General features: G+C 36.4%; 12 protein-coding genes across 12 annotated transcripts; 7 read left to right on the forward strand and 5 right to left on the reverse strand.

The window, feature by feature from the left end:
• Positions 1-1207: 1207 nt before the first annotated feature.
• RHIMIDRAFT_206352 (GATA-domain-containing protein) lies at positions 1208-2278 on the forward strand (the record flags this gene model as incomplete). The annotated part of the gene is made up of 3 exons (XM_023606895.1): positions 1208-2005; positions 2062-2153; positions 2209-2278. 3 exons carry the CDS (start codon positions 1208-1210, stop codon positions 2276-2278), a joined length of 960 nt encoding a protein of 319 aa, XP_023463422.1.
• A 194-nt stretch (positions 2279-2472) lies between these two features.
• RHIMIDRAFT_294183 (uncharacterized protein) lies at positions 2473-3705 on the forward strand (the record flags this gene model as incomplete). Its single annotated transcript, XM_023614061.1, has 2 exons — positions 2473-3066; positions 3130-3705. The coding sequence occupies exons 1-2, from the start codon at positions 2632-2634 to the stop codon at positions 3703-3705; spliced, it is 1011 nt and encodes a 336-aa protein (XP_023463423.1). The 5' UTR covers positions 2473-2631.
• A 629-nt stretch (positions 3706-4334) lies between these two features.
• RHIMIDRAFT_262305 (cysteine proteinase) lies at positions 4335-6442 on the forward strand. Its single transcript, XM_023611595.1, has 5 exons — positions 4335-4803; positions 4850-4960; positions 5014-5101; positions 5156-5371; positions 5438-6442. The coding sequence occupies exons 1-5, from the start codon at positions 4356-4358 to the stop codon at positions 6399-6401; spliced, it is 1827 nt and encodes a 608-aa protein (XP_023463424.1). The 5' UTR covers positions 4335-4355; the 3' UTR covers positions 6402-6442.
• A 6-nt stretch (positions 6443-6448) lies between these two features.
• Positions 6449-8430, forward strand: RHIMIDRAFT_262324 (uncharacterized protein). Its single transcript, XM_023611596.1, has 7 exons — positions 6449-6938; positions 6992-7089; positions 7150-7312; positions 7377-7480; positions 7536-7951; positions 8005-8150; positions 8205-8430. The coding sequence occupies exons 1-7, from the start codon at positions 6510-6512 to the stop codon at positions 8421-8423; spliced, it is 1575 nt and encodes a 524-aa protein (XP_023463425.1). The 5' UTR covers positions 6449-6509; the 3' UTR covers positions 8424-8430.
• A 1258-nt stretch (positions 8431-9688) lies between these two features.
• Positions 9689-12004, forward strand: RHIMIDRAFT_45396 (kinase-like protein). The gene is made up of 5 exons (XM_023615264.1): positions 9689-9889; positions 9941-10015; positions 10065-10637; positions 10686-10819; positions 10864-12004. The coding sequence occupies exons 2-5, from the start codon at positions 9999-10001 to the stop codon at positions 11952-11954; spliced, it is 1815 nt and encodes a 604-aa protein (XP_023463426.1). The 5' UTR covers positions 9689-9889; positions 9941-9998; the 3' UTR covers positions 11955-12004.
• Positions 12005-12065: 61 nt separating this feature from the next.
• On the reverse strand, positions 12066-13238 carry RHIMIDRAFT_245923 (P-loop containing nucleoside triphosphate hydrolase protein; the record flags this gene model as incomplete). Its single annotated transcript, XM_023610252.1, has 4 exons — positions 12066-12500; positions 12545-12949; positions 12999-13110; positions 13162-13238. The coding sequence occupies 4 exons, from the start codon at positions 13236-13238 to the stop codon at positions 12066-12068; spliced, it is 1029 nt and encodes a 342-aa protein (XP_023463427.1).
• A 353-nt stretch (positions 13239-13591) lies between these two features.
• On the forward strand, positions 13592-16285 carry RHIMIDRAFT_229679 (FabD/lysophospholipase-like protein). Its single transcript, XM_023607648.1, has 4 exons — positions 13592-14188; positions 14242-14333; positions 14388-15224; positions 15308-16285. The coding sequence occupies exons 1-4, from the start codon at positions 13608-13610 to the stop codon at positions 16267-16269; spliced, it is 2472 nt and encodes an 823-aa protein (XP_023463428.1). The 5' UTR covers positions 13592-13607; the 3' UTR covers positions 16270-16285.
• Positions 16286-16878: 593 nt separating this feature from the next.
• Positions 16879-18608, reverse strand: RHIMIDRAFT_206362 (fungal chitin synthase; the record flags this gene model as incomplete). Its single annotated transcript, XM_023606896.1, has 2 exons — positions 16879-17216; positions 17270-18608. The coding sequence occupies 2 exons, from the start codon at positions 18606-18608 to the stop codon at positions 16879-16881; spliced, it is 1677 nt and encodes a 558-aa protein (XP_023463429.1).
• Positions 18609-19520: 912 nt separating this feature from the next.
• Positions 19521-20045, reverse strand: RHIMIDRAFT_309195 (uncharacterized protein). Its single transcript, XM_023614591.1, has one exon. The coding sequence runs from the start codon at positions 19793-19795 to the stop codon at positions 19553-19555; it is 243 nt and encodes an 80-aa protein (XP_023463430.1). The 5' UTR covers positions 19796-20045; the 3' UTR covers positions 19521-19552.
• A 1280-nt stretch (positions 20046-21325) lies between these two features.
• Positions 21326-25176, forward strand: RHIMIDRAFT_206444 (uncharacterized protein; the record flags this gene model as incomplete). The annotated part of the gene is made up of 13 exons (XM_023606907.1): positions 21326-21418; positions 21472-21573; positions 21672-21744; positions 21803-21909; positions 21968-22083; positions 22139-22373; positions 22428-22676; positions 22727-22966; positions 23024-23185; positions 23234-23776; positions 23826-24269; positions 24322-24875; positions 24927-25176. 13 exons carry the CDS (start codon positions 21326-21328, stop codon positions 25174-25176), a joined length of 3168 nt encoding a protein of 1055 aa, XP_023463431.1.
• A 140-nt stretch (positions 25177-25316) lies between these two features.
• Positions 25317-26267, reverse strand: RHIMIDRAFT_245927 (Mob1/phocein; the record flags this gene model as incomplete). Its single annotated transcript, XM_023610253.1, has 6 exons — positions 25317-25463; positions 25511-25622; positions 25676-25755; positions 25824-25950; positions 26003-26166; positions 26217-26267. 6 exons carry the CDS (start codon positions 26265-26267, stop codon positions 25317-25319), a joined length of 681 nt encoding a protein of 226 aa, XP_023463432.1.
• Positions 26268-26753: 486 nt separating this feature from the next.
• On the reverse strand, positions 26754-27524 carry RHIMIDRAFT_315283 (uncharacterized protein; the record flags this gene model as incomplete). The annotated part of the gene is made up of 3 exons (XM_023614987.1): positions 26754-26936; positions 27029-27287; positions 27491-27524. The coding sequence occupies 3 exons, from the start codon at positions 27522-27524 to the stop codon at positions 26900-26902; spliced, it is 330 nt and encodes a 109-aa protein (XP_023463433.1). The 3' UTR covers positions 26754-26899.
• Between the last annotated feature and the right edge of the window lie 388 nt (positions 27525-27912).

Here is a 27912-nt window from a genome sequence, read left to right on the forward strand (position 1 = left end):
CTACACTAGTGTCGTATTTCTACACCGATTACGATCAAACCAGCAGCAGATTTAGCCCCCAGTAACGATGTTCTGCTTGCTCTCATAGTAGGCCTGATAACAATAGTTCCTCAATATCTGTTGAGCCGTTTCTTTCAATAGAATGGAAATCTGTTTTCTTCAATGAAAGGTCACATTCATTTTTTCATAAGATTATAAACAATACTACGTAAAGCTTTAAGATCATGAAATTGCTTCAATAAATTCTCGGCCACTTCAACAATGCTGGCATCAATGAAGCTGATAACAGCCGTTTTATGCTGAAGATATGAAATTGATTTTGATGGTAATGACATCATTTTTAATTGGCTGCAACACTGCTTGTTAAAAGTTCTGTACACAGACATACATCACTTACTTCCACACACTGCGAATTTTTTTTGGCGGAGAGATTAAGTAGCTGTAAAGAGAAATAAAGAATATTTTTCATAATGGTTTGACACATGCATAATACACTTTTCTCTTTTTCTTTTTTTCTTCTTCTCCTTCAAAATCAGATCCAAACAACTAATGATATGCATTAATTTTTCTTATGGATGAATGATTTAAATGATACGTGTTAAAGCTAAAGATGTTGTATTTGTTTAAATAGCGGAGTGTCAGACGTCATAATAAAAATCCACCTGGACGAGATTAGAAAGTAAACAGTTTCTCTGGACTTTATAATAAAATGTAAATCAAAATAGTAATCTGATTCGAAACGTTGCACTAGAGGCATATTCTTTGACGGCGACAAAGAATATCATGAACACAGTAATTTTATGCCACGCTCATAGGGTAACCAAAGAATAAGACCAGTCAGCTCGAGGGACAAAACAAAGCCAAAGAAAGCTTGACACAAAATCTTGTATATTTTGGTCAAGTGCTACTCTATGTAATCTCTGTCACTAGGAGAAAAAATGCAAAGAGCATTCATTTTTAGATAACACCGCAGATCAATGACATTTGCTCTGTCATTAATTTACATTTTAGTTACATTGTGAAACCATGTTGCTTTTGCTATTGACTCCTTTTCAAAGACTTGCATGACACAAAGGGAAAATTCCTCCTTTTTTCGTATTTCTTTCATATGCAGCAATCTAGATACAATTACCCCAGTGGTAGTTCTATACAACAACCACAAAAACAACATGTTCAATCAAACATCCCATTTTATGCTTCTTCATCAATGTCATCACTTATTGATGAGGAAGAAAAGGGAGAATTAAATAATGTAACCACCCAAAAGGGGAATGCAGATTTTAGAAGAAGAAAGAATTGGTCAGAACGGATTCTTGTAGAACTGACCGGTCTACTTCATGTTCTCTCTCCAACTGGAAAAATATTGTACTGCTCAGAATCAATACTGGAATTAACAGGCTATAGACCTCATGAGTTGGTAGGTCAAGCACTTATGGACTTTTTGCACGTTGACGACATGGATGTGTTTATAAGGGATTTTCAAATGTCCTTTCATACGCGCTCACAGATTAAGACCTACTACCGATTTAGGAAGAAGGATGATACATACATTATATTTGAAGTCGTTGGTCAGCCCAAGACTGAAGTGCCTGGACAGACATCACAGGCATTTTTTGGTATCGCACAGCCAGTGCCGACCAAAGGTGGTGCACTAATTGATTCATTTCTGGAGCTGAAGTCAGAAAACAACTGGTTGAGACAGAGGATTGACGAATTATCAGCAAAACATGGAAAAGTATCCATTCCTGGTGACGAAAAACAGAGCCAGCAGATAGTGTCTAAGGAGACTAATATTGCTCATATGACCACAACACTGAGAGATCCATTTATTCACAGCAGTCATCACAAGAGCGCCATGGACCATGACTCAAGTGACCCGAGAAAAAACGTGGGGAATAGAACAGAGTGGTTGGATGCAACTGAAATGAAAGACATGATGTATAGTGCAAAGGATACCTTACCATCTGAAGAGACAGCTGAGAGAAAGGACAAATCGAAGCGTCGAGTAAGCAATGTTGAGCTGATGAATACTATATATTCTAACACCGTTTTCTATTACAGAAAAAGAGCAGAGGCTCTGATGAATACGTTTGTAAGGATTGTGGTACGACATCATCACCGGAGTGGAGAAAGGGTCCTCAGGGGCCAAAAACGTAAGATATTTAGATCAAATTGCTTTTTACAGGTATACCAACTGTTATCATATAGCCTCTGTAATGCTTGTGGACTTCGGTGGTCCAAGAAGAATAAGAAAAAGGATTTAAATGGAGACTGGTAGGCACTCTTCTATATACAGACTGTTGTGTGCCTTATGCGCGAAGGTCATATAGATATGATATGTATATATATATATTACTTGTATATAATAGTTTTATAGAACAATGTGCATTATAAATGCAACATTTACATTATAATACACTCATCGTTTTGGCTGTACCTACACGTTAATTATATTTAGCAAAAAAAACAAAACAAAAAAAAAACAGACTGTCGATGATCTCTCCGAGGCTCGTTTGAAGGAAATTAAACTGTCTGTCATATTTGCTATTAGTCTTTTTCTTTATTACAATTATTATTCCTATACTTTTTTTCTTTTCTATTCTTTCCCTTTCTTTTTAAATCCATTAAACCATGGAAAGCGTATTACCCACTCTTTCTCTAAATGTTCACGACTTTATCAATTCAGCTCCGTCAAATCACTTTTTACAATACATGTTTGAACAGTTTCTGATCTTTATTCCATATACTAGTCAAGCAATTCATTCATCCAAGACCTTGCCTTCTTTGCCAACTTTTATTACCTTGGTTGCACAACGATCAAGATCAAAGGCCGGTACACTTTTGGCAGCCGTTGTGCTTTTGCAACGATTAAAGAAAAAAATAGACCGAAATAGTACTTTGTATTCACAAGACCTCATACTTCATGAAGTCGTTTTGGGTATCGTCATCCTTACTACAAAGTGGTTGCACGACGCATCTCCTAAAAACTCCCGGTGGGCAAAGTATGTTGGCTGTTATAGTACAAAAGAGATTAATGCCATAGAAAAGAAGTTACTTGGTGCTATGGTAATTGTGATGTTATGAGACAGTATCTTTCTTAACGATGCGGGAACTTTTTCTTTTAAATAGGATTATCAACCAAAGATCCCAAATGAAGATTTTGCCTCTGTCTTTGAAAACTACTGCCGCTCTGTGTCGGTACATTCATCTTTGCTCTCACCTGGTACCATGAATCAACAACAACATTTACCTCGATCCGCTTCTTCAGGTAGTCTTCCACGTTCATCCAGCAACAAGCCATCTTCACTTTATTCACTTGTACAGCATCTCAAGTGGAGTATTGCTGATTTTAAAAAATCTCCTAACAATGGAAAGACAAAGGCGACAAGTAGTGACAGATTGAGGTTACCTTCAAAAGTGGCTCATAGTAGCCCAATGACACGTATTCATCATGGATCGTCCGGAATCGATATGCCTCTTGGATACGAAAACATGCTCTCTGGGAGTAGCAGTAGTAGCAGTAATGCGTCCTCAGTAGATCTAATTCAAGCAACCAGTGATATATTCCTAAGCTTATCACAGCACATATCCTTATCCTCATTGGATTCTGATTCGATTATTGATATCGATTCTATCACTACACCTTTAGGCTATCTCGACAGTAATGATAGTATGGCAATTCGATTATCCAACAAAAAAATCTAAAGCATATTAATTTCCATAACAACGCTTTATAAAACATAATACGTTCTACTCTTTTCTTTGTGTGGCTTTTTCTTTTGATGGTGTTTATTATATACGTGTTTTACACATAGTTACCAACCAGATGTAGTGTTATCTGTGTTTTGATTAGGCAAACCCCAACCTGCATCCTGTGCTTCTGTCGCATCTCCCCAGCCTGCACCTCCTTCATCAACTAGATTGAATCTTTCAAACTGTTCTTTCAAGGTCTCTTGTTCACTTTTTACTACTCGTATATTCTTTGGTGGCTTTGACCTTTTCCATTCTGCAAATGTTTGCCAAATGGGATTGCCAGGATGTTCTGGTGAGGCAATTGTGTTCATAAATAATATCAGAAAAGGAAAAAAGGAAAAAAAGAAATATTTGCTCCAAAAAGACTTTATGAACTGCATTAAAGCCACTGTTTCGATTTGAAAAGTTGCAAGCATTATATTACGATGAATACAAACTCAAGTCGATGTGGTGCTTGTAACTTATTCTACAGTTTACTTACAATCGACACTTGTAGTGTATAGAAATCAGCTTTATTGGATAAGAATTAAAACCCAGGATTGCTCAATTTTCTATTTTTTTTTTTTTTTCTCTCTGTCTATATTTCTCTTTTCAGATCTGACATGACAAGCAATGATAATCAAGCTACAAAAATTGTAAAAGGAATCAAAAACAGCAATCCGATCCAAAGAAATAGCATAGAAAGTTTATTAAATCGCAGCATCAAATTTAGAAAATCTCGTCATGTTGATCAAAAACTAGAACTATTCAAGCAAAAATTTGTGCCTGTCAATGAAACAACAGGTGTAGTATTTGCTTCTACAGGATCTTCATATAGCACAGCAGAAGAAGATAGCATAGCCAGTAAAATAGACGAACATGGCTTTGAAAGTCCTTCAAAAATGCTTTACTCTCCAGACAAGCTTAACTTTAGTTGGTTAAGCATTCTTCCTATTGGTCCTGGACTGAAAGATCTCGGGCAGCTGTCCTCGCTTAATGCAGTGTTGCAAGTAATAACATACACACCTGTACTAGCAAACTATTTTCTTCAAAGGAGACACAGCGCAAACTGTAAGGCTTCACTAATGCTATGTTTTAAGACTAACTCTTTATATAGGTACTATGCAGGAATATTGTTTTGCTTGTGCAGTAGAAGAGCACGTAAGAACAGCCTTGAATGGAACAACCTATGCACTTCAGCCTCGTGTGTTTGTAGGCAAATTGAAACGTAAGATTCACGTCCAAGATGAATACATTTGTATACCAACGGATTTATATTAGAGATAAAGAATGGCTCAACAAAGGATGCCTATGATGTCTGGAAATACTTTATGAATCAAATTCAATCATCACTTTTGGCAGAAAAAGGGTAAATGACATGACAACTAGAGGAAATCATAAGGTGTGTTAACATACAAAATAGATCTAAAGATGAGCTTATACAGCAAACAACCGCTCTATGTCAAACATTTGGTGGGTACATACAGAACGCCTTTGAATGTCTATCATGCAACAAAATGGAAAACAAGTATGACTTCTTTATGGATCTAAGCCTAGATCTTTTACAATGTAGCTCTCTGGAGCGATGTATGACAAAATACTTTAAAGAGCAAGCTATAGCCACTATGGAATGTCCAAAGTAAAGTTGCGCAACGCTCAGATATGAATGACATAAGAGATCATAGTATTCACTTTGTATACATAGTTGCCAAAGAGAAGTTGAATTAAAAGGAAAAAAGAGTGTTTATAGATCTCCAAGAACATTAGCCATTCAACTCAGACGATTCAACACAAATAGTGGTGTAAAGATCAACAAGGACATCAAGTTTGAATCATCATTGGACTTGAGTCGTGTTATTACTAATTCAGAAAAGGACCATATAAAGTCAAAATACGACTTGTATGCTATCATCGCACACACTGGTGAAAGTTTATTCAATGGACACTATGTAGCCTATGTTAAAGGTCCCAACAGCATTTGGTATTGTATGGACAATGAAGTTGTTCAACAAGTAAGCGTTAATAGACTGCTATCGGAAAAGGCATATATGCTCTTTTATACCATACCGCCTGAGCCTGTAAAGCGAGAAAAGCGACTTCCAGTGACAAATACAATTAAAGATATACCTGTTGAGGGTTTGAAGGAAGAAGAACCAAAGGAGCCCACTGTACAAGAAGAAGAAGAATTGGTGACTTTTAAAGAAGAGGATAATGAAGAAGAAGAAAAGCAGGTAGAATATGAAAGATTGAAGGCAGCTCTTGAAGAAGCATCAAAGAAAGAAAAGGTTGAGAATCAATCAGCGATTGTTGTTAGTCATAACGAACGTATGAAATCAAAGAGAGACAAACTTGAGGCATTGATTGAGAAGGAAAGTGTGGTGAGTAAAAGCTTGGAAGTCAAGAGTGTGTTGTTATCCAAGCACACAGACAGCCAATTTCAAGATGATATCAATACTTGGGATGAGGATATTGGAACATCGGTTGAAGATCAAAGGAAGTCAGTTTTAAAGCAGATCAAATCTAAAAGGAAAAAGGTGGATGCCTATGATCTTGAATATGATCGAGGTAAAGTGAAAAAGGTGAAAAAGAAGCAAGATGACAAGTTTCATAAGCCAAACATGTTTCAAATTACTGCTGATAAAAAATTAAATAAAAAGAAAGGGAAATAGCTCCGTGCTTGATGCTACATCACGCATATTGAATCTTTAGGTTGAGTGTTAAAAGAATAGTAGTACAGAGAGAGTCAGGTTGGGTTCCTTCATTACCCTCGTTTCTAAATGCTACGACTTGATTCAGTGTTCAGAGACACATTACTTGATCTACCAGACACTTTACAAAGCGAACTTGACATTCCTCCTTATTTATTACAAATTCCATTTCAACAATGGAAGGACCATAAAACCATCATTAGTACTAGTTTATCACTTTCAAATGACTTCAAAGGTGATGGTTCACTTTTATATAAAGAAGTTTTAAGAACTCTTAAAACTTTAAGTGAACAAGAAAGCAAAGATGTCCCTGAGGCAGTCAAAGAGTACGCATTGGCGTTATCTAAAGAGTTTGAAAAGAGCGAAAGTGATTTTATACTTACTTTTGAGGATGCAAGAAGCCTCAGCATATTGACACAACAAACACAAACGCTTACTATAGAAGAAACCGTTACCTCAACTGTAGAAATAGAGTCTGTAGGAAGTACTGAACCAGAGGTAATGTCTCATTTAAATAACAGACTTATACATGTGTCTGATATGCATATCAGGAAAAAGAAGATAAAAAAGAAGAACCTAAAGAGGATAAACAGAGATGGATAAGCTTTTTGGATAGCGTAGAAGGAAGCCGTAAGCGACACAAACACTGGTACTTGTTATTATTGTCTATACAATAACAACACCTAAGCCTTCTTTTTAAATATCAAAGCTTAGAAAGAAATAGAATTCTCCGTATTGGTGCTGGCATTATGCCCCCAGAGGATATGGATGAAGAGGACTACAAGAACCTACTTGAACAACTACAGGTTAAACCAAAACCTGTAAAATTTAATGATGTTGCCAATCAGTACTATGACAAGATCAAAGGAGCCGTAAGATTGTTTCTTGCTTCATCCTGTAAAAAAGAAAAAGAAAATACAAAACAATTTTACTTAGAGTACCTTGATTGAGCTTGAACGTGCATTCAGGTTTCCTCCGACACCCGTTGACGATGATGATGAAAGACAGATCATTTATATTCAAAAAGTATCAGAAGCAATGTAAGTTTATGAATTACAAGAAAATAGCAGTGACTACAATATTGCCTATATACAGATGGCGAGTGTTCAAGAAGCTACCTTATATTGGTTCTGGTGAATTGGCATATAGATCTGTGTTTGCTCACCCATATATTGAAGCGGTCATTAGCTGTATAAATAATTCTGATCTAGGATACGACACTGGGGAAAAGAGCGTGAAAGCAATGAATGCTCAAATGGATCGTTTGAAGCTGAGGATCAGCAATTATGAAAGTTATAAAGCAGACGGAGTTATTTGCTTTAAAGAAATTGAAGTATTTTTGATGGAAAACAGTGGGAGCTATGGAAATTGTACCAAGCATAAAGCATCAGGCGATCACCATAAAGCTGTGTATGGTGTTTTAGGGATGTTAAAGACTATTGCTGATACTTACAGATATGCTACATTTGATACATTTCAAAGGTTGAAAGTATTCTTTCTACAAACCAGAGGTAAATCAATAAACAACTTTTGCAAGAGTTTATTCTTAGCCGTGCATATATAGGAAAGATAATGGAGCTGTGGTCTATAAGAGCCGAACAAAAGAATAGCTATGTTCTTTACCGTGAAGCAATGATGCTTGTCTCTGTTGACGTTAAAGACAAGAATAGCATGTTGGAAGACAGCTTCACATTTCTGAATATTATGAAGGTAAATATTCAATTAGACCTCATTTTATACATAAGCTCAGTGTTAATAAAACAGGATATGCTCATGGAAACAGCAAAGACACTAACAAAAATAATAGAAGAGCACGAATATTTTACTCAAAGCGTCTCTGCTGATGAAACACAAGCGCCCACTCATAGCTTAAAAGAGATTATAGATCCACCTATTTTTAAGATAATTGTAGAACAGGGCTCGCGAGGCCTGGGAACGCTTGACTACGAAGAATACAGTGTAAAGCCTTCTGTTAAGAAATAAATATACGAATCAATTCTTTTGTTTTTGGATGTATCTTTACAAAAATAAAAAAAATAAATAAAATATTCTCCTTTTTGCTTGGATATTCGAAATTCCATACTGAAAACTGGATGTTTTTGTCTATTATCAAAAGTTTTTAAAGAAATGACTTCTTTTTATTGAGCAGCCAAGTTTGTTATTGTGATTTCAAAGCTATTTTTAGCTGTAAAATAGCAATTTGACTTCTTCGTCATTAACATTCATATCATCAACTGCAAATACAAAAGTAATATTTTTGCAAATTAAATAATTGTAGTAGAGAGTTTCTTTCTTATTCACCATTTATGACATGACCTAGAGCACTTGGTATTTATCAAAAATAAATAAAGATATTTTACAAAGTGTAACGAAGTTGGCAGATCTGAAATTTCCAATATATTTTGGAATCCATGGCTGCTGTAATGGTTCTGTTGCTATAGTAAAGCTCCATGCAAGTTGAATATAAATATACTACTATTCATATATTTCTACAACCAGTATACTATCGATATTCACAAACACTGCGAAAATGCACTAAAGTAAGCCTAGAGTAGCTAGCTTACGCGTTTTTGAATTGTTACTATCTATTTTATCTGAAATCATCCACACTAAGAATAATGACCTTTATAATAGGCATCCATAGAGTAAAGCAAGCAAATAAACTTGTCATTTAAGTCTTAAACAGATGAATAAATGGGCTGGGCGCGCTTATACCCACAAAGTATTGCTTTTGCTTTTTCATTTGATTGATGTCTTGCTTTTTATTGTATTCTATAAAACATGCATAAAGTGCATGTGTGTTTTTTAATATTGATTTTAAAATGCTTTCATCCCTTCGATTCGCATAAGTATAACAAAGCGTGCTTTCTTAATTTTTATTCATTATCACATTAAAATAGTATTTGATAACGTGACAATTATCAACTTGGTATTGATTTCAAGGCAAAACTTGAGCAGACAAGCTTCTTTCTTTCCTTTTATGCACGTCAAAGGGACATTCGAATAACAGACATATTTAAATAATAACAATCTCCAAAAGTACACTTAATTCACTCTGATATGAGTGTTGTGCAATACATTATGTATTGATCTATTGTTAGATTTCTTATAAAGAGCACAATGATTACCACAGTGCCTATTATTCAATTCAGGACAGAAAGAACACAACAGATAAATTTCAATCTCAGCAACATGTCTAAGAGAGAAAAAAAAATACTCGTCTTTTTTCGTGGTTTATTCATGGAAGACAAGTCAATTCAATCAGAAAGCATCTTTCGCCATTCCATCAATACCTTAGATAAAATATACTCCAGGAGTGAAAGTTTAAATTATCTGATTCCACTAAAAGAGATTGAGACAAAGCTATTTGATTATAGTTATAACACGTTGGAAGATTTTAAAGCTGATCTACAAAAAATACCCATTTATAAAAATATAAAAGACTATGGGTAAGAGACGATGATTACGATGATTTATATTTACTCATGTGAACATTATAGACACGATGAAAATCAAGTACTAGAGGAACAGTGCAATACACCTATTTATGACTTTGCCATGCTTCGAAAGGATAGGTAAGCTATATATATAATATCAAGAAACTTTTCCTAATCTATATCATAGTCAAATATACACCATCAACATACAAGATGATCCCTTACAAGCGCATCATTCTCTTCAGCAAGCATTAAAAGAAGATACGAATATACCTTTGCATAGACTGTACGTCAGTAAGAATTCAAATCTGATTTTGGAAGCCAGAGACAGCATGAATTCACTTTTGGTGCTATTTTTTAAAACAAAGATAACGCCTTTTGAAGATAACACGGATATAATGAGACTGACAGCAGATGTCGCAGTTGTGCATCCATTGGGCGAGTTTCACCGATTTGACAAGAATATATCCATAATTGAAGGATGGATCAAGGTGAAAGTCGCGAGAACTGCATCTATCAAGCGGATTATACCTAAAAAGCTAGCCTATTATTTATTTGACGGTTCACCATTGTCAGTCAAAAAGCTCATGTTTGAGGCAGAAAAGGACATAACAGCAGCAAGACATAATGAGATGACACGTCAATTTATTAATTCTATCATGGGATCCTGCTTAGACTTTTTTACTTTATGCTACAACGATTATGTCGACAATATTCTTTCTAAAAATACAAAGACGAATCAAAATTATACCCAAAGCAGGTAAGTCATTAACAGTTCACAATATACAAATATTCATCCCCTTTAAAGATCAATTGACTGTTGTAGGAAAGTGGAAAAAGGATCGTCGACGATTGATAGGTTTTTCGCAATAAAAAGAAAGAGCTTCATTACACAAAATATAACATCTAGTTTTACTCGTTATTGGAGGGAACTGGAAGAATGTAAGTTATGAGTCATGATATGGCGTATATCTAATTTTCTCTAGTTTGTCAGAGTATGGATGTGAGCGTTGTATATAGAAAGAAATATGAATCTGGAATTAATAGAGCTGCTGACGCGGAAGGCTATTTTAAGAAAGTATATTTCATAAACAGTCAAACGGTGGTACAGTTATTTCAACGGTCGACAGTATCTCAGCGTATAAATGAAATAGTCAGTTACTCTACCCTACGAAATAGACATCATATTGGTCGCGTAAAAGAGATTATATGGAAAGATGATGGATCAGAAGTCATTGGTATCACTATGGAACGTTATCACATGACTCTTAAACAGTTTTTACGGCTAAATCCCAAGTTGACGGCTCATCAGCGTCTATATATGATCGTACAACTACTAAGATCTATTAGTACGATCCATGAATTCAATATTGCTCACAGAGACATATCTACTGTAAACTTCATGGTAAATATAAACAAAAGCGAATTACTTGAAGATGGAAGTGCAAAGATCGAAGTGTTCCTGATCGATTTTGGTAAAGCAGTCTTTTTTGATCCAAAGGATGCTGCCAAATGGTGGGTTGACTCTGACGAAGTCAATATTTACCGAGATGAGGTCAAGCCAAAGACTTCTCAGGAATTGATTGTATGGTGTAAGAGTTTACCATTTATGATGGCCAAACCAGACCATGGATACAGATTCTATCGATCCATCAAAACATTACCACGTAGTCGCAATGACCATTCTCTACTTCCTTACTTGATTGATCCAGCGGCAGAAGATATATTCGCACTGGGATCCCTGGTTTGGAAAATACTTTCAGGTATGGAACCATGGCCAGGTATATTTGATACAGACCTCAAGGGGCTTCGTGAAACGGTCGAAGATGATTACAACATACGGTCTCTGGTGAATCGTGAAGTACCTGGTATAACAAGTAGAGCTCTGTTGTATATGTTTTTAAGAGCAGAACCTTATGACCGGCGACCTGCTATTGAGATCCTGTCCTGGTTGGAATCTCCTGGTATAAAGCAGTCGATATTAAATGAATGTAATGGAATTTATGATAAACCTCTTCATGTACCAGCTCCAAAGATAAGCAAAAGAGAAAGGTTAAAAAGAAAAAGATTACAATAAATAGACTCATGTAATGTATTATATAAACATGTTCAATGATACCAAAGAGTGTTTATGTCATTGTACAAGTGTATCGCCATCGTTAATGTACGCAGAGGGTAGTAAAGTACTTTATATCTTACTAGGAGAAGACACTTTACAGAGTCTAGCAATCATGCCTGAGAGTTGCATGATACTTTGGTGACCATCCAAAATACGCATATGTGTCATACCAATCTCTTTCAAATAGTCCAATCTCAGTCCTTCATCTAGTTCATCATAGCTTCGCACTACACGAAATATTGTAGTGATGATATCAAGCGAAGAATATCCTAAATAATATAATTCTTCCATGCACTTGACAGATTCATTCAAGTTTCCTTCAGAACAGCATTTGAGAATATGCTGAATGACGATGGGATGAGGTTGATCACAAATCTTGAAGACATTTTCTGCATTGACATATTTGAAGCCATAAAATGTCGATTGTAAGTTATTGATCGCCTGACGCATATCACCGTCTGCTGTAAATATCAATGCCTCTAAACCTTCGTCATTGTAGTTCACCTATAAAACATTAGACTTTCTTCAGGAAAAGACAGTGCATTTACCTTTTCCATTTGACATATTTCTAATAGTCTACGCAACACTTGTTCGTCTGTTAGCTTTGTATAACGCAGTACGGCACATCTTGACTGAATGGGCTCAATGATCTTGTTGGATTGATTACATGCCAAGGCAAATCGAGTTGTATTTGAATAAATTTCCATGGTTCTTCTGAGAGCCTGTTGAGCACCTCCAGTCATACTGTCTGCTTCATCCAAGATCACAATCTTATGCTTTCCCGGTGGTAATGTCACTTTTTTCTGAGCAAATGCCTTGATTCTGTTTCTAATTACTTCAATGCCTCTATCATCAGATGCATTCAACTCAAGAACAGCGTCTTTGTAGGAAGCACCAAGCATATCGTGAGCCAGGCATGATATACTGGTGGTTTTACCAATACCAGGCATACCCTAGAGCTGTGGTTATCAATCTATCCAATTTATCATTATAGATACGTACGGTTAATATAAGATTTGGCATGTTTCCATCTTTTGCAATAGTCATCAAACGCGCTACGACATCTTCATTTCCAACAATATCTTTCAAGTAAACTGGTCTGTATTTTTCAACCCTAATGCGATCATGAATAAGCTGTGTAATCACTCTTTATTCTTACCCTTACCAGGGAAGAATAAAATCGTCTTCAGTGTTGTCAGATGTAGATTGTTTGGGTATATCGACTTCCATTGCAGTGGCCATTTTTTTAATTATTCTTTTAGGGAAAAAAAGTACGCGACCCTTTTTTGTACGCGATCAGCTGTGGCTTTTCTTATGGATAATTCTCCGAACTGTTCCTATTGAGGTTGTACTATGATGTGATATGACCTTATCATAGTCTATGACCACTTTTGCAATATAAACATATTATCAACATAATACCCTCATAAATACAATATGTACGAAAACTAATATTGCTTGTTCAGTTTTAGTACTTTCAATCTTGTACATAAAAATGGCATTGTTACACATTATGTCATTGTCCATTTTTGCATTAACTTTTTTTTTCTCTACATATTTCGGATCATTGAGATAATTATCGTTTTTTATTTTTCCTTTTATCTTTTTAAAATGGCAAATGATAGCATCATTATTTCAAGATCAAAAGTAGCGATTGCAACAATCATTACTGCCTCTGTTCTAGGCACATTTTACTACCGCTCAAAGCATAAAAAGAAGACCAAGGAATCAGATATATATCAAGAAATCATTGAATCCTTACCAGATACAGACCCAATCAAACAGCAAGAGGATGAAACGAATAATTTTCTTGGAAATTTGTTCAAGAACGCCTCTGATATTGTACCTGCTTCCCTGGAAGAATTCAAATCAAAGATGTCGTCCCTTTATCCCGCTTTTGAACGTCAATTAGAAAATATCCGAAATATGTACTCTAGTTTCTGGAACTACTTGTTCCTAGAGGACTTTCGCAAAATTGTGAAGGAGTCAATGAAAGAGGATACTGATACAAGCTTACATCCTGAGATTGAGCAGGATGCTAAAGTACGAGAAGGACAGGACTTATCAAAAGACGAGATAGAATATGTAAAGAAAAGAAAGGAACGTATGAAGGCAGCATTCGCATTCTTTATTGGAGTTGAAGAAAGTGAAGTAGAGATTGAGGATATACCGAATATTGGTATCGCTTCTAGGTATATACATTAATTTTCCGAACAAAATATGAAATATCTAACGATTTTTTTAGTGGTGGTGGATATCGTGCCATGGTAGCATGTTCCGGGTATTTACATGGCTTTTGTGATACAGGTATCCTTGATTGCGTACTTTATATGGCAGGTAATTTTGTTAGATGTGTGCTTTATAAACTGAAAAACTAATTGCTTTCTCAAGGTGTCTCTGGATCAACTTGGGCCATGTCGCAATTTTACAGTCCCTTGACTGATGCATCCGTGGATACTCTCAAGCATCACTTATCGAGTAGAATTCATACACATATAGCAAATCTATCCAACTTTTTGGCTGTTCTCAACGCATCTCGCCATAATGCGAATATTCTTTTACACGGAGTTATTCAACGCTATTATCAGCAAAACAATTCTATCAGTTTAGTGGATATTTTTGGTATGTTGCTCGGTGGCACGTTATTAGCTAGAAAGGTTGTCGTGGATATGGATGACGGAAAAGACGAAGACGAAGAGGAGGAGTATAGTGAAGCAATCAGTATCAAGGAGAGCACAAGGAATGTTGAAACAGGAACAGTGCAAGAAAATGATGGAACCAAGATTGAGCCAAGGCTACTTCAAAAGAATGAAATCAAGCTATCCAGGCAAAGAGCTTACTTTGACGATGGGTCATTGCCAATGCCAATTTACTGTGCTGTCAGACACGAGATACAACGTCCAGGAATTACAAAGCAGGCTACTCTATCCTCACAAGATGAAGACAATGAAGGCAAGAATGGTAATGACGACAAGAACGACAAGGATGACGATGAGGTCAATGAATACAGTGAAGGTAAAGATGACAAGAATGAGAAGTACAGCTATGAATATAATGAAGACATGCATGACAAGGAGGACAAGGATGACCATGAAGCCAATGAAGTCAAACATGACAGGGACGACAAGAATAATAAGAATGACAAGGTCAGCAACAATGAAGGCTCTCAGGATCTTTATCAGTGGTATGAATTTACTCCTTTTGAAGTGGGAAGTGAAGAAATTAATGGTAAAAAAAAAAAAAAAAAAAAAAAAAAAAACAACAACAACTTTAGATAGAAAACAAGGTACTAGCTTATTTCATTATATTAGCTTGGATTCCTATTTGGGCATTCGGAAGAAAATTTGAAAATGGAATGAATATCGAAAGGTTACCAGAACAAAGCATTGGTGTTCTTATGGGCATGTTTGGCTCTGCATTTGTAGCAAGTCTGGCTCACTTTTATCAAGAAATTCGCATGTTGCTTCCTGCAGCAGCTGTTGAAAAAGCGGATGAGATGATCAAGAATTATGAAAGCTCCGCATCCACCATTCATCCGATCTCACCTGCTTCCTTTCCCAACCCGTTTTATAAAATGGCTTCAACTGTGCAAACAAAGGATGAAAATGAAAACAAAGAAGAAGTGTTGCGTTCAGAGAATTTAGTAGGGTCCCAGCAAATCGAACTTATGGACGCCGGCATGGATAATAACATTCCGTTTTATCCTTTACTCAGAAAAGGCAGAGATGTCGATATCATTATAGCTGTTGACCTAAGTGCTGATATTCAAGATGCGCCTCATTTTGATCGAGCAGAGGGATACGTCAAGCGTCGTGGAATTAAAGGGTGGCCGGAAGGTGCTGGTTGGCCAAAGGAAAAGGATAAGGACAATCAACATGATCCTGTAGAGATAAAAAAGAAGGAAAAGGGTAACAATAGAACACCGGCCGAAACATCCACCGAATATCCCTTAGATACCTGCACTGTTTTCACTTCCAGCTCTACAGAGACTACGCCTGAAGATAAAGATAGCATAAAGACAACATATCCTGAAAACACAAACCCAATCACGCTCGTTTATTTCCCACTTATCGTCAATAGAAATTACGATCCAGATTTCGATCCTCAGACTGCAGAGTTCTGTAGCACATGGAATTTCGTATATACAACCGAGCAAGTCAATAAGCTTCATGGCCTTGCCGTTGCTAATGTTAAGGACAATATAGAAAAGGTTCGGAAGGTGGTAAAAGACGTATGGAAGAGAAAGAGAGAAGAGAGATTAAATAAAGTATAGATTTATTATTTACAATGAGAATTTTCTAATTCGTGTAAATGCTTCACTTGTTCCTTCGATCCTTCATTTTCTATCTTTCGTACTAATTGAGGATATAGATCCCAGTCGTCTCCTTCTTGTTCTTTCTTAGCTTGTGTTGGAAAGGTATTGTTGCCATGCGAGCTTGATGTACCTGATGCCCCATTGACTGATTCACGATATAAGGAAGGATGTGTCAAGGTGTCAATATCTTGTTTCTTGTCAGACATTTTTTTTAATAAAAAACAAAGGAAAGGGCAAATCAAACAGACTTTATATTTATGCAGAATGACATATGACGTCAATATTACTTAATCAATGGCGCATATACCATTACAGCCAATTACGCAAAAAGACGCCAATTCTCCTTTTGACAAACTTGGTTTCCAAGCAGAATGAAGCGACGATCATATCATGATTTATTGTGTTTCCTAATGCGTGCAACTAGAAACTTGAAAAACGCAATAAGCTAAAGATGTCCTTGTGGCTTCATTAATGAGCGCTGATGGTATTGTTTCGGCGAAACGTGAACTTAACGAAGAGGTTCACTGTACACAATAAGAGCATATACGCGCGTATATGTCTTTTTATTTAATAGTAGCTAGGATAATAGGAATATGAAGTCACCCTTTTTCTTTGAGATCTCGTCATTGTTGATAAATGGGAATTGATTTGCTTGTTGCCAGTAGTGCCTTTTGTATCCATTGAATGGGTTCTATGTTTGAGTTGAGATAATCGCTCTGCTTCCCAAACATGCCAGTATTTCTTTCGAGCTTTTTCACTGTATAGAACACACATTGGGTCACTACTGCTGTCTTCTTCTTTTTCACCAATTACTCTACGTGTCTCACCCCACGAGAAGTCATCAAAATGCCAAAAGGAGTAAATAGGCATCACAAAGTTCCAGATGGGAAGGGCCAATATATACACTACAAGAAGAAGATATAAACAATAGATCAAGGGGAAAGAATGAAGCACTTACCAATCATCCAACCTATGTAAGTCATCCTCTTGGCAGTGAAGATAACCAGTAAAGCAGGCGTGCCTACTGCGGCTAACAAAATAACAAGCGTTTGGTACTGCGCTGAGTGTGTAAATATCACGTCTATGAAAAAGAAAAAGATGAGAATTGTAGCAGCAGGAAGTACAACAGAGCTCAAAAGATCTAGCACGACAACAAACTGCATTGAGAGACAAGCGATGCCACAAAGCTCTGATACGAATACCAGCTCCATTAGGTTGTGGATTGTCGAGTTGATCCATCGTCTTCTCTGAGAAAGCAGCACCTTGAATGAGTTGGGAACGACTGTTTTACTCTTTGCTTGAGGTACAAAGATCATTTGACGACGAGGAAAAGTGCGCAACATGAGTGTAGAAAGAAATCGATCTTCGCCAAGTAAAAGTAAGTTTTTGGCATGCAGTGTGTCGACAGAACTTACATTAAACTGTTCAATAATTTCAGGACTGGAAAGGATCGGCACCCATTTGCTTTGCTTGGGAGCCTTGATGCGGTACATAGAGAAACATCCAGGCAGGCAGGTTACTCCACCAAAGACTGATTCAAACGCCTTTGCATAATGATGTGAGACAAAGTACTCAAATACTTGGATGGCGGTGACCCACGATTCAGACTTGTTGGCTATTTTGGTTTCTCCACAGACCCCCATGACTGTGGTATCGTTCTTCATTGCAGATGCCATATGGGCAATACAATCAGGCGCGACTTTTGTGTCTGCGTCTACCATCAGGACCAGTTCAAACTTGTCTGGCGTTACTCCTTTCTTCATCAGTCGGCTCATTTTCCAAAACATCTCATACTCTAGCTCCGTGAATCTCTCATAGAACAGGACCTTTTTGAAAAATGACATCAAAATCATTTGGGAGTCTCGTTTGCCTCGGTTTCCAACCTTAGTCTGTCCTTTTTCATGCTCTGTTCCCGACTTGATTATCACAAGCGCTGGCAATGATCGGTAGTACCCCATGTATACCCGTGCCTTGTTCTTTTGTTTCCAGCCATCAGCAACAGCTTCATATTCGCACTCTTTCCCATCATGATGCATACAATTATCATTTAGGGGAGTTAGCAAACTTAGGCATATATCTGACGTAGGCTTATCGTTTCCTTCGCCTGTAATAATGCCATCAACGACAATAAGCAAGAGCTTGTGCTCGGTGGAATACGTAGTGTCTGCTAATGAATCCAGAGTGTTCTTTATAGAATCCATTCCTTCGGAATAACAGGTGACAAAGAGTATAATATAGCATGGTTCATTGTCAACAATTGATCCATGCGAATGATTGAGAGGCTGCTGAGAGTTCATGGTATCAAATGACGAGGAATTGGAAGCGCGATGTTGCTTTGGGACACTGTTGCCTCTTGTGATAGATATCCATGGCCAAATTCCGTGAGAGCGCTTTCCTTGTCCTATCAGCCAGTGGCTCATGAACCAATGAAACCATATTGCCAAAAGGAGCTTGACTCCTAACAGTGCCATAATGAGTGATAGGAAAAAATTGATGATAATGTCGTAGGCTATGCATCCCATTGTATCATTCGAGATGACGCCCGTTGTGTATCTTGCGAGTACACATTGCCAAGCAGCTCTTGTATCTTGCCATGCACTAAAAAGGTAGGTAGCGTCTTGCCCTGCTGATTGCTTAATCACACCATCTACTCTGTCTCCAAAAGGCTTCTCGTCCAGTGACTGATATGAACGGATATCAAGTACGAAATCACTAAGAACTAAAAAACTAGGCTGACCGTTTGAAGCTAGTTGAATATCTTTCCAATTAAACTCTAGCCAATTATTAGAGGTGTACCAGTTGTTCAGCTGCTGTATAGGAATACATGTACTGGATATTGTTTCTGCTGCATAGTAAGGATTTACAACATTGCAGTTTAATGTACGCGCTATTGGATAAACGGAACATGCCTGATTCACGTCGGCATCAAAAAGTGGACTCAAGTTGGCACCTTTATAATCGTTGGTAAGACTGATATTATACATTGTTTTCAGAAATCTAGCTATCTCGTCAAAGGGGTACAACTTTCCATAAATCAATACATCTTTTTTCCAGGTGATGGTCGTTTCGCCTGTTGTCAGATTGTTGTAAGAATAAACATTGGTCGCTCTTTCTGTTGGGCATAAAGACAGGCGCATTCCAAATGCAATGAATCCTAAACATAGACAGATAAAAAAAATAATGCTACACAATGCAATCTTTGTATGGCTGGGGTGTGAGCAAGATAGATATATGTAGCTTTTCATGATAAGAGATGCCATACCTTCTCTCGCCACGCTTGCTGAACGAGTTTTCCTTTTTTCATGCAACATATTGACAAGAATGAGTTGGGTATACAACACGTTATTAAGAACGTGAAACACGACCAGCAAGAAGGAATATAGCTTTTATAGTCTAAAGAATCATTACTGTTGGGCAGATTTGACATATCCTCTGCTAGATCAATGGGTCCATTAATACTAGGCGATTGACCATTACGTTGCATTGGCTGTAGAGGACTATTACACACGATTGGTTTCCTTTGTCGGTATCTCTCTGGTCTTAAGAATGGTGATAGTCTGCCACCCTGGAGTGATGTAGATGGTTTAAACTGATCAGGCGGGGATGCCAAAGTAATAGAAAGATCATCAAAATATCTGCTGCCTTTAGATATTTTCCATGTATCATTACTAGTGCTTTTAGGTATAGATGATATATATTGAGGATGATTGGTAGTAGCTGAACTTGAAGAAATTGAAGCCATGGGAATAAGAGTAGAAAGAATGTGTGAACAATCATAAAGTCATATTCATGAAAGCACCCAAATATGGGCGTTGTTTATTTATTGTTGTTGAATACTATGACTTGTGTAACAGTTTGGCATTTCCAATTGAAAAAAAAGAGGTTTATTTTAAACAATGAATACCCAAATTGGGGTGAGTCAATGAACCACAAAAGCCTACTCATGAAGAGGAAATTTGAAAAGAGTAGAACCAAACAAGGCCACTGAAGAGTTTATTTTCTTCTGTGAGTTTTAATATTGAAATATACCAAAGATGTCAATGAATTTGTACCTTTAAGAAAGGAAATGCCGCAAAGACAATCTTTCCTTTTATTTTAACGTTTTCCATGAATGGCTTTGAGTGGTATTTCATCACTTTTCACCAAATTCAACGTGTTTATACCCATTTTGCTGTTTCTTTGCTAGAATGTTGGGTAATATACGTATTATGCGTTTTGTACTATCAAATCAATTATTACTTGATAACATTGTCAAATGTCCATGTATCCATTTCAGTACTGAAAAAACAATACTTGTCGTATTTTACAAAAAAATGTTTGACTTTTCCAGAAAGCCTCAGTGCCATAAGCTGATTACTCTTCTTTAGTACTCCAATCGATATGTTCAAATAGAAAAAGTAAAGAAAGAAAGAAAAATACATTGAAAAAGACGTCAGTAGGGTTGACTATAGCTCAATCCAACTGTAATTTTAGAATACATCAAGCGTTTTTCTTTAAAATACGTGAAAGAGTTTGGTACCTTTCCCCCTCTTTATAAAGTTTTAGGCTCTAGTGCAGAGCATCCATCAGTCAAAGTTGGTAGTTAGATCTTTGTCATATCCAATATATGGTATTTGTTTTGCCAAAGGGACCCAGTGAGACTGGTTGATTTGTCAGTTTATTCATTGTTAACAACAACTAGAATAGAATGGATGCTCAATCCAGATACTCAACTATGGGAAGATATTATCGCAAACACTATAGAACTAGACTGGTCAATAGAAAAGTTGACAACATTTAGAAAAAAGGGGTGCGCATAAGCATATTATTATTAAAAAAGGAGTTTTGTAAAGAGAGAGAGTGAAGGAGTGAGAGGGTATTAATAATCTTATTGGTTCACCCTACCAATTAACGCGTAAATTTTTTTCACTCTGAATGAATTCAAATAGCGCTTTAGGCTCGCAGTATAACAATGCAATAGAAACAATTTTTTTTCTTTTCTTTTCTTGTCCCTTTTTTTTTAATTAATCCAAACATGGCTGAAGCAATATTAGACTTTAGTAAAGAACTTGATGTTGCTTTATTAGATCAGGTTGTCATGACCTTTTTTAGTGGTTCTGGTCAAGAGGTACATTTAAAAAGAAATATACTAGTCTTCAGTTCATTGACACATGAGAATAGCAACAATTAGCTCAACAAATTTTGACACAATTTCAAGACCATGAGGAAGCTTGGACTAGAGTAGATGGCATTTTGGAGAAATCGAGCGTTCCTCAGACAAAGGTAACCGTTTGACACCAAAGTTTATTATTATTATTATTATTATTTCTTTGGAGTGTGTGAGTGTGTGTTTATAGACGCGACAACTTATCCTTTTTTAGTTTATTGCTTTACAAATCCTTGAAAAATTTATTCAAACGCGATGGAATACGCTACCAGCTGATAGTAGAAATGGTATTATCTTATAGCTCCCCTTCAAAAAATAGAGAAGGCTTACTAATATAAATAATAGCCATCAGATACTTTGTTGTTAACGTTATTGTTCAAGAATCCTCTGATGAAAACAACTTGATAAAGCAGCGCACATACATCAACAAACTTAATATGACGCTCGTTCAGGTAACATTAAGAATATAAACACAAAAAACCAATGACCTGATAAACAAAATGTATTTAGATCCTTAAACAAGAATGGCCTCATAATTGGCCCACATTTATCCCTGAAATTGTTTCCTCCAGTCAAACAAATCTTGCTCTTTGTGAAAATAATATGGCTATTCTTAAGTTGCTAAGGTAAGTTTATCGATCATCATTCAAAAGTGTCTATACTTACACCTCTCTCCTTTAGTGAAGAAATTTTTGATTTTTCAGCTGAACAAATGACTCAATCCAAGGCAGCCACTTTGAAGCACCAAATGAAGCAAGAGTTTTCCCAAATTTATAACTTGTGTAGGGAAGTTCTCGGAAAAGCAACAAAACCTAGCCTTATTAAATCGACACTCGAAACACTGCTCAGATTTGTTCACTGGATTCCTACTGCTTATATCTTCGAAACGGATCTTATTCCTACTCTTCACTCCAAGGTAAAGATATGAACGTGGTATATATATGCTTAAATATATTAATATCTTTTCTAGTTCTTTGACACACCTCAGTTCAGAAATGTAACTTTAAGATGCTTTACGGAGATCAGTGCTATTGAAGTCACTGAAGCTTATTATGAATCTATTTATTCATTATTCACAAGCGTCATGGCCACCACAAACGTCATGGTCCCACCACAGACCGATATGGCTGAGATATACGAAAATAGCAATGACAATGATCAAGAGTTTGTGCAAAATTTAGCCATGTTCCTTACCACTTTCTTGTCTGCTCACTTAAAGGTATTTTAATTCCATTGATCATACGACATGTATAAACCCTTTTTCTATAGATCATTGAACGCTTTCCAGATACTGCACAAGTGTTGGTCAATGCGCACTTTTATATCATCAAGATTTCTCATGTAGAAGATCGAGAAATTTTCAAGATCTGCTTGGAATATTGGGCTAAATTTGTAGAAGGCTTGTTTGAAGAAGCAGCCCAACAGAATTTGAGTAGACATATGATTTACCACCCTGTCTTATCACAATTAAGAGTAGTGATGATCGAACGCATGGTTAAGCCAGAAGAAGTAAAGATATTCATATAGAATAGAAATCACACATATACTTACACACATTATAATTAGGTGTTGATTGTCGAAAATGATGAAGGCGAAATTGTCAGAGAATTTGTAAAGGAAAGCGATACTATTGTGTTATACAAGAGTATGAAGCAAGTCTTGGTGTACTTGACTCATCTTAACGTTGAAGATACGGTGAACATTATGACAGTTAAATTGAATAGACAGGTATGTGCCTCTTTTATTATCAAACGAAATAATATTAATTCAGAAAAGATGGATGGAACTGAATGGTCCTGGAACAATTTGAATAAATTATGTTGGGCAATTGGTTCAATCTCTGGTGCAATGGATGTAGATACAGAAAAGAAGTTTTTGGTAACAGTCATCAAGGAATTATTAAGCCTTTGTGAAATGAAGCGTGGAAAGGATAACAAGGCTGTGGTAGCATCCAACATTATGTACTGTGTTGGTCAGTACCCAAGATTCTTGAAATCCCATTGGAAGTTCTTAAAGACAGTCGTCAACAAGCTATTTGAATTCATGCATGAACTTCATGAAGGTGTTCAGGACATGGCTTGTGATACATTCATAAAGATTGCCCAACAATGTAAAAGACACTTTATTGTAGTGCAGATGGGAGAAGACATGACTTTTGTTGATGAAATACTCGACAACATCAGTCGTATCACTTCAGACCTTGCTCCTCAGCAAATTCACACTTTTTATGAAGCTATCGGTTACATGATCTCTGCAGAAACTAATCCAGTAGAACAAGAACGATTGATCACTAAGTTTATGTCATTACCCAACTCTGCTGTAAGTCATGAGCAGTTTAAATGGATGTAGATAACTAACTACTCTTTAGTGGGATAGCTTAATAGCACAAGCTAAGCAAAACCCAGAATGTCTGAATAATGCAGCAGAAATCAAGGTCTTAGCCAACGTAGTGAGAACAAATGTTGCTGCTTGTACATCTGTTGGTTCTACTTTCATTCTTCAAGTCAGTCGAATTTATGCTGACCTGTTAGCCTTGTACCGCATTATTGGTGAATTAGTTTCACAGAACATAGCTACACAAGGTCCTATTGCTACAAAAACACCTAAAGTTCGTGGTTGGAGAACAATTAAAAAGGAAATTTTGAAATTGATTGACACTTATGTTGAAAACACAACAGACATTCATACTGTGAACAACAACATGGTTGATCCCTTCTTAGAGGCTGTATTGACCGACTTCAATACCAGTGTGGACACAGCAAGGGATGCTGAAGTGTTAAACGTGATAACCACCATTATCAATAAGCTTCAGGTAATGAAGAAAAGCAGCAGCGCGAAGGAGACAATCTAACTTATTTATATAGTCACTGATGACACCCCGTGTTGCTACCATCTTTGAAGCTACGTTTGAGCCTACATTGAACATGATAACAAAAGATTTTGCTGAATACCCTGAACACAGAACTGGATTTTACTCCATGTTAAGAGCCATCAACCGACATTGCTTTACTGCTTTATTAGAACTTGCCCCAGGTCAGTTCAAACTCTTTATCGACAGTATCGTTTGGGGCTTCAAGCATACGATGCGTGATATTGCTGACATCGGTCTCGAGATCTGTGGTGAATTGATTGACAACATCAGCCGTACAGATACAGCCATTGCTGGAGCATTTTATCAATCTTACTACCTCAGTCTGCTACAGGACATCTTCTTTGTGCTTACTGACAGTGATCACAAAAGTGGATTCAAGGGTCAAACTGAAGTTCTTGCACGTCTCTTTGAATTGGTATCAAGCAATATGATCACAGCTCCACTGTTCGATCCTTCTCAGGTGACAAATCCCAATATGACGAATGCGGAATTCTTACGCGAGCATGTTTCTACTTTACTTCAAAACGCATTCCCTCATCTTCAAAGGTAATTTTATTGTGTATAAAAGTCAAGTTATACTAACTTTACATACTTTAGTGCTCAAATCAAAGTATTTGTTCACGCCATGTTTGAATATAATAGTAATCCTACCAAATTCAAGCTAGAAGTGCGCGACTTCCTTATCCAATTGAAGGAGTTTGCTGGAGAGAATGCAGAACTTTATTTAGAAGAAAAAGAGAGAGAAATGGAAGCTCAACGAAAAGCAGAAATGGCAAAGGCTCTAAGTATTCCTGGAATGCTCAAGCCATCTGAATTACCAGTCATGGATGAGGATGAAAACCTTTAATCCTTTGACATCCACATACACACACTCTCTCTCACACAAACGCTACTCTACATTAATTTGTTTTCGTCACTTTTTTTTAACAGCAATTAAAAAGAAAAAAAATAAAGTAGTTTATAAAAATGATTATTTTAAAGCTAGTATCAACCTCTATTATAGTCATTTTCATTCTCATCGTCATTATTTGCATTATTACTATCTTCTGCATCTGGAATATTGATTAAATTAGAAGGAATAAGTCCATAGGTCCTTGATAATAATAGAAATCTTGCATAGAGATGTGTATCATTCTATAAAGTATATAAATATACTATAATTATCTATTGTATATTGTTACCTCAAAATACTCGTATACTTCTCTATGATGAAAATAAGCATGAGCAAATATACGATAAAGTCTCCTTGCGACAGATTGAAAATGTTTCAATGATGGTTCTGGTATAGATATTCTATAGTACAAGAGAGTCAATATGCCACTCATCCATGAATAACAATATATTACCTGCTTGGAAAATACTTGTTATTATTCAACAGAATCGTAGCTCCATCCAAAGTGTGAATGATATAATCAATTGCTGGACACTATATTTTATGTTTGCTAGGGAGTTATTATGATTAAAATAGCTTTCTATAAATAAAAATAAACTTACAGACTGAGTTGAAGGATGTGCAGCGCATAAATACATCCAGCCATCTGCTTTCATCTCTGGACATACTTGCTTTGTGCATTCTGATTCTAGTGCAACTACCAGTAAACTGAGTTCTAAGCAGACTTGACTATATGTAGTTGTGAGTCATATTGAAAAGGAAGAAGAAAAAATGAGTTTACCGAAGATGCTCATACTGCCAAATGTCCTTCTCAACACTTTCGGGTAATTCTACAATACGTTGTACATCACTACAGTCTTGTCTAATAAGTTGTTGCAAGTATTCCTGTACACTGAATGATGAGTCAAGAGAGTCAATAGGTTCAAATGGCCATTGAAATGTTTCCTAAAGTATTATGAGTACCAACACGTCCTTTTCATTGTCTTTATTTTTACTTCTAAACTGGTTCCAGGATACAGTCTTCTTAATGATGAAGTAGTCGACATGAAGAAATATATATGTATATATCTACAGAGAAAAGGGACAAAAGGTGCCCTCTTTTTGATTTTTGCGGCATGTACACAACCTCCCTTTTTTTTGCATCTCACCGGTCACATAACCGCATGATGCGTGTAACAAACTATTATACAAAGTTAAATAGTAAGAGTAATTCCGTGCATTGATATGAATGATCAACAAAGCTTCTAACAGCTTGAATCCAAGTGACTTTAAAGGCTTCGCTTGGGTATTCTCATATATGCTTGAACAAGTGTTACAACAAACAATCAGTTTGATCTTCATGGTAAGCTCCTGTAGATCAATAAATAAAGCTTGTCTGTTGTACTTGCCTAAAATAGTTGGTACTGTAGGAAATGAAGTATCTATACCTAAGTGTATAATGTTGTGTAAATGACTGAAAAGAACTTAATTCTGAAATACTGTATAATAGAAATCCTCTTTAATTTTTCACATAAATCAATCAAGATTTATCGCGGGCACACTCCCTTTGTAATTTTGAGCATATCATCTTTTTTAGAGGCAACTGGTTAGGATAAAGAATAATGTACATTTATTAAAAAAAACAGTAGAGAGAGGGAGAAGAGACGCCAAGCACAAGATACGTCTAGTAGTGGGGTAATTAGCGTTGGTATCTGTGGCTATCATCTGGAATAGTGCTACAGGGTGGGAGAATAATGACGTGAATTCAAGGAAAAAGAGGGGGTGCAAAGTTGTTAATTTTATTCAGTATGTGTAAGAAGCAACGTACCAATCATCTTGATAGTAGTAGTTATGGATTCTTTGATGGTTTTGTAGACGTGCAGAAGCAGCTAGTAAAATCGAGGTCAAATTTGCAGTCTTGAAAGTAGGCAATACACTTTTCGTCTTCTTTGCAGCAAGCTTGTAACCACACAAATGATAGTATTCTTTCAAGGTTGTTTTTCGGATACGTTCATGTTCTGTAAAGTCAATTGCAGTAAAGATAGTTGATATACCAGGATCAGCAACCCAAATCTCTTCATCGTCAGCTATATCAGTAAAGTTCTTCAGTGTCTTTTGCTCTATTGTTCATCATGGCTTGAGACAGCTTTCTTAAACTTGCTTTTGATCATTACTTGACGCTTTGTATGTGTGTGCGATTTCCACATGAAATGTCGTCACTTGTTAATATCCTCATGCATTTAAAGGCTTTCTAAAACCAGTGCATGGTATTTTTTTTGGTCAATACTACATGCACCAGAAAATAGGCTAATTGTAGTATCCATGCTACTATTCAGTACTTAAATATAATATCTAGAGTTGGGTCTAATGTTACTATAAGATCCGTTACACTTTAATCAAATATAGATTGTGCTATCATCTCTTTTCTCTTCATTTTATTCCGAATAAAGATACACACAGTCTCATCATACTTTTACTTTGTCTAGGTTAGGCAGAGACTTTAGTGATGCGAAGTTTGTGAACTACAGTCTTTTCAGAAAGTAAAGTCGTATTTTTGCAGTTTTTATAATACAATTTATACGAAAAAGCGACAAGTCAGCGCGACATCTCTTTCTGGAAATGGTGTATCTTGAATACTAATTCAATTGAAGAACGAACCACATTCAGGTATTGATATGAATAATGCTGCTGTTGGTCTAAAAACTTCAGGAT

The sequence above is a fragment of the Rhizopus microsporus genome (assembly GCF_002708625.1).
Source record: "Rhizopus microsporus ATCC 52813 unplaced genomic scaffold scaffold_16, whole genome shotgun sequence".
In the NCBI taxonomy this organism is placed as follows: domain Eukaryota; kingdom Fungi; phylum Mucoromycota; class Mucoromycetes; order Mucorales; family Rhizopodaceae; genus Rhizopus; species Rhizopus microsporus.

Bases quoted from the DNA above. Each gene is read 5' to 3' on its own strand.
- RHIMIDRAFT_262324 (XM_023611596.1), top strand. From the start codon at position 6,510: ATGCTACGACTTGATTCAGTGTTCAGAGACACATTACTTGATCTACCA. The intron at 7,952-8,004 runs GTAAATCAATAA...GTGCATATATAG, and splicing joins ATTCTTTCTACAAACCAGAG to GAAAGATAATGGAGCTGTGG. The intron at 8,151-8,204 runs GTAAATATTCAA...TTAATAAAACAG, and splicing joins CATTTCTGAATATTATGAAG to GATATGCTCATGGAAACAGC.
- RHIMIDRAFT_262305 (XM_023611595.1), top strand. From the start codon at position 4,356: ATGACAAGCAATGATAATCAAGCTACAAAAATTGTAAAAGGAATCAAA. The intron at 4,804-4,849 runs GTAAGGCTTCAC...CTCTTTATATAG, and splicing joins AAGGAGACACAGCGCAAACT to GTACTATGCAGGAATATTGT. The intron at 5,102-5,155 runs GTAAATGACATG...CATACAAAATAG, and splicing joins TCACTTTTGGCAGAAAAAGG to ATCTAAAGATGAGCTTATAC.
- RHIMIDRAFT_229679 (XM_023607648.1), top strand. From the start codon at position 13,608: ATGGCAAATGATAGCATCATTATTTCAAGATCAAAAGTAGCGATTGCA. The intron at 14,189-14,241 runs GTATATACATTA...CGATTTTTTTAG, and splicing joins AATATTGGTATCGCTTCTAG to TGGTGGTGGATATCGTGCCA. The intron at 15,225-15,307 runs GTAAAAAAAAAA...TCATTATATTAG, and splicing joins GGGAAGTGAAGAAATTAATG to CTTGGATTCCTATTTGGGCA.
- RHIMIDRAFT_45396 (XM_023615264.1), top strand. The intron at 10,638-10,685 runs GTAAGTCATTAA...TCCCCTTTAAAG, and splicing joins CAAAATTATACCCAAAGCAG to ATCAATTGACTGTTGTAGGA. The intron at 10,820-10,863 runs GTAAGTTATGAG...AATTTTCTCTAG, and splicing joins TTGGAGGGAACTGGAAGAAT to TTTGTCAGAGTATGGATGTG.
- RHIMIDRAFT_309195 (XM_023614591.1), bottom strand. From the start codon at position 19,795: ATGCAACGTAATGGTCAATCGCCTAGTATTAATGGACCCATTGATCTA.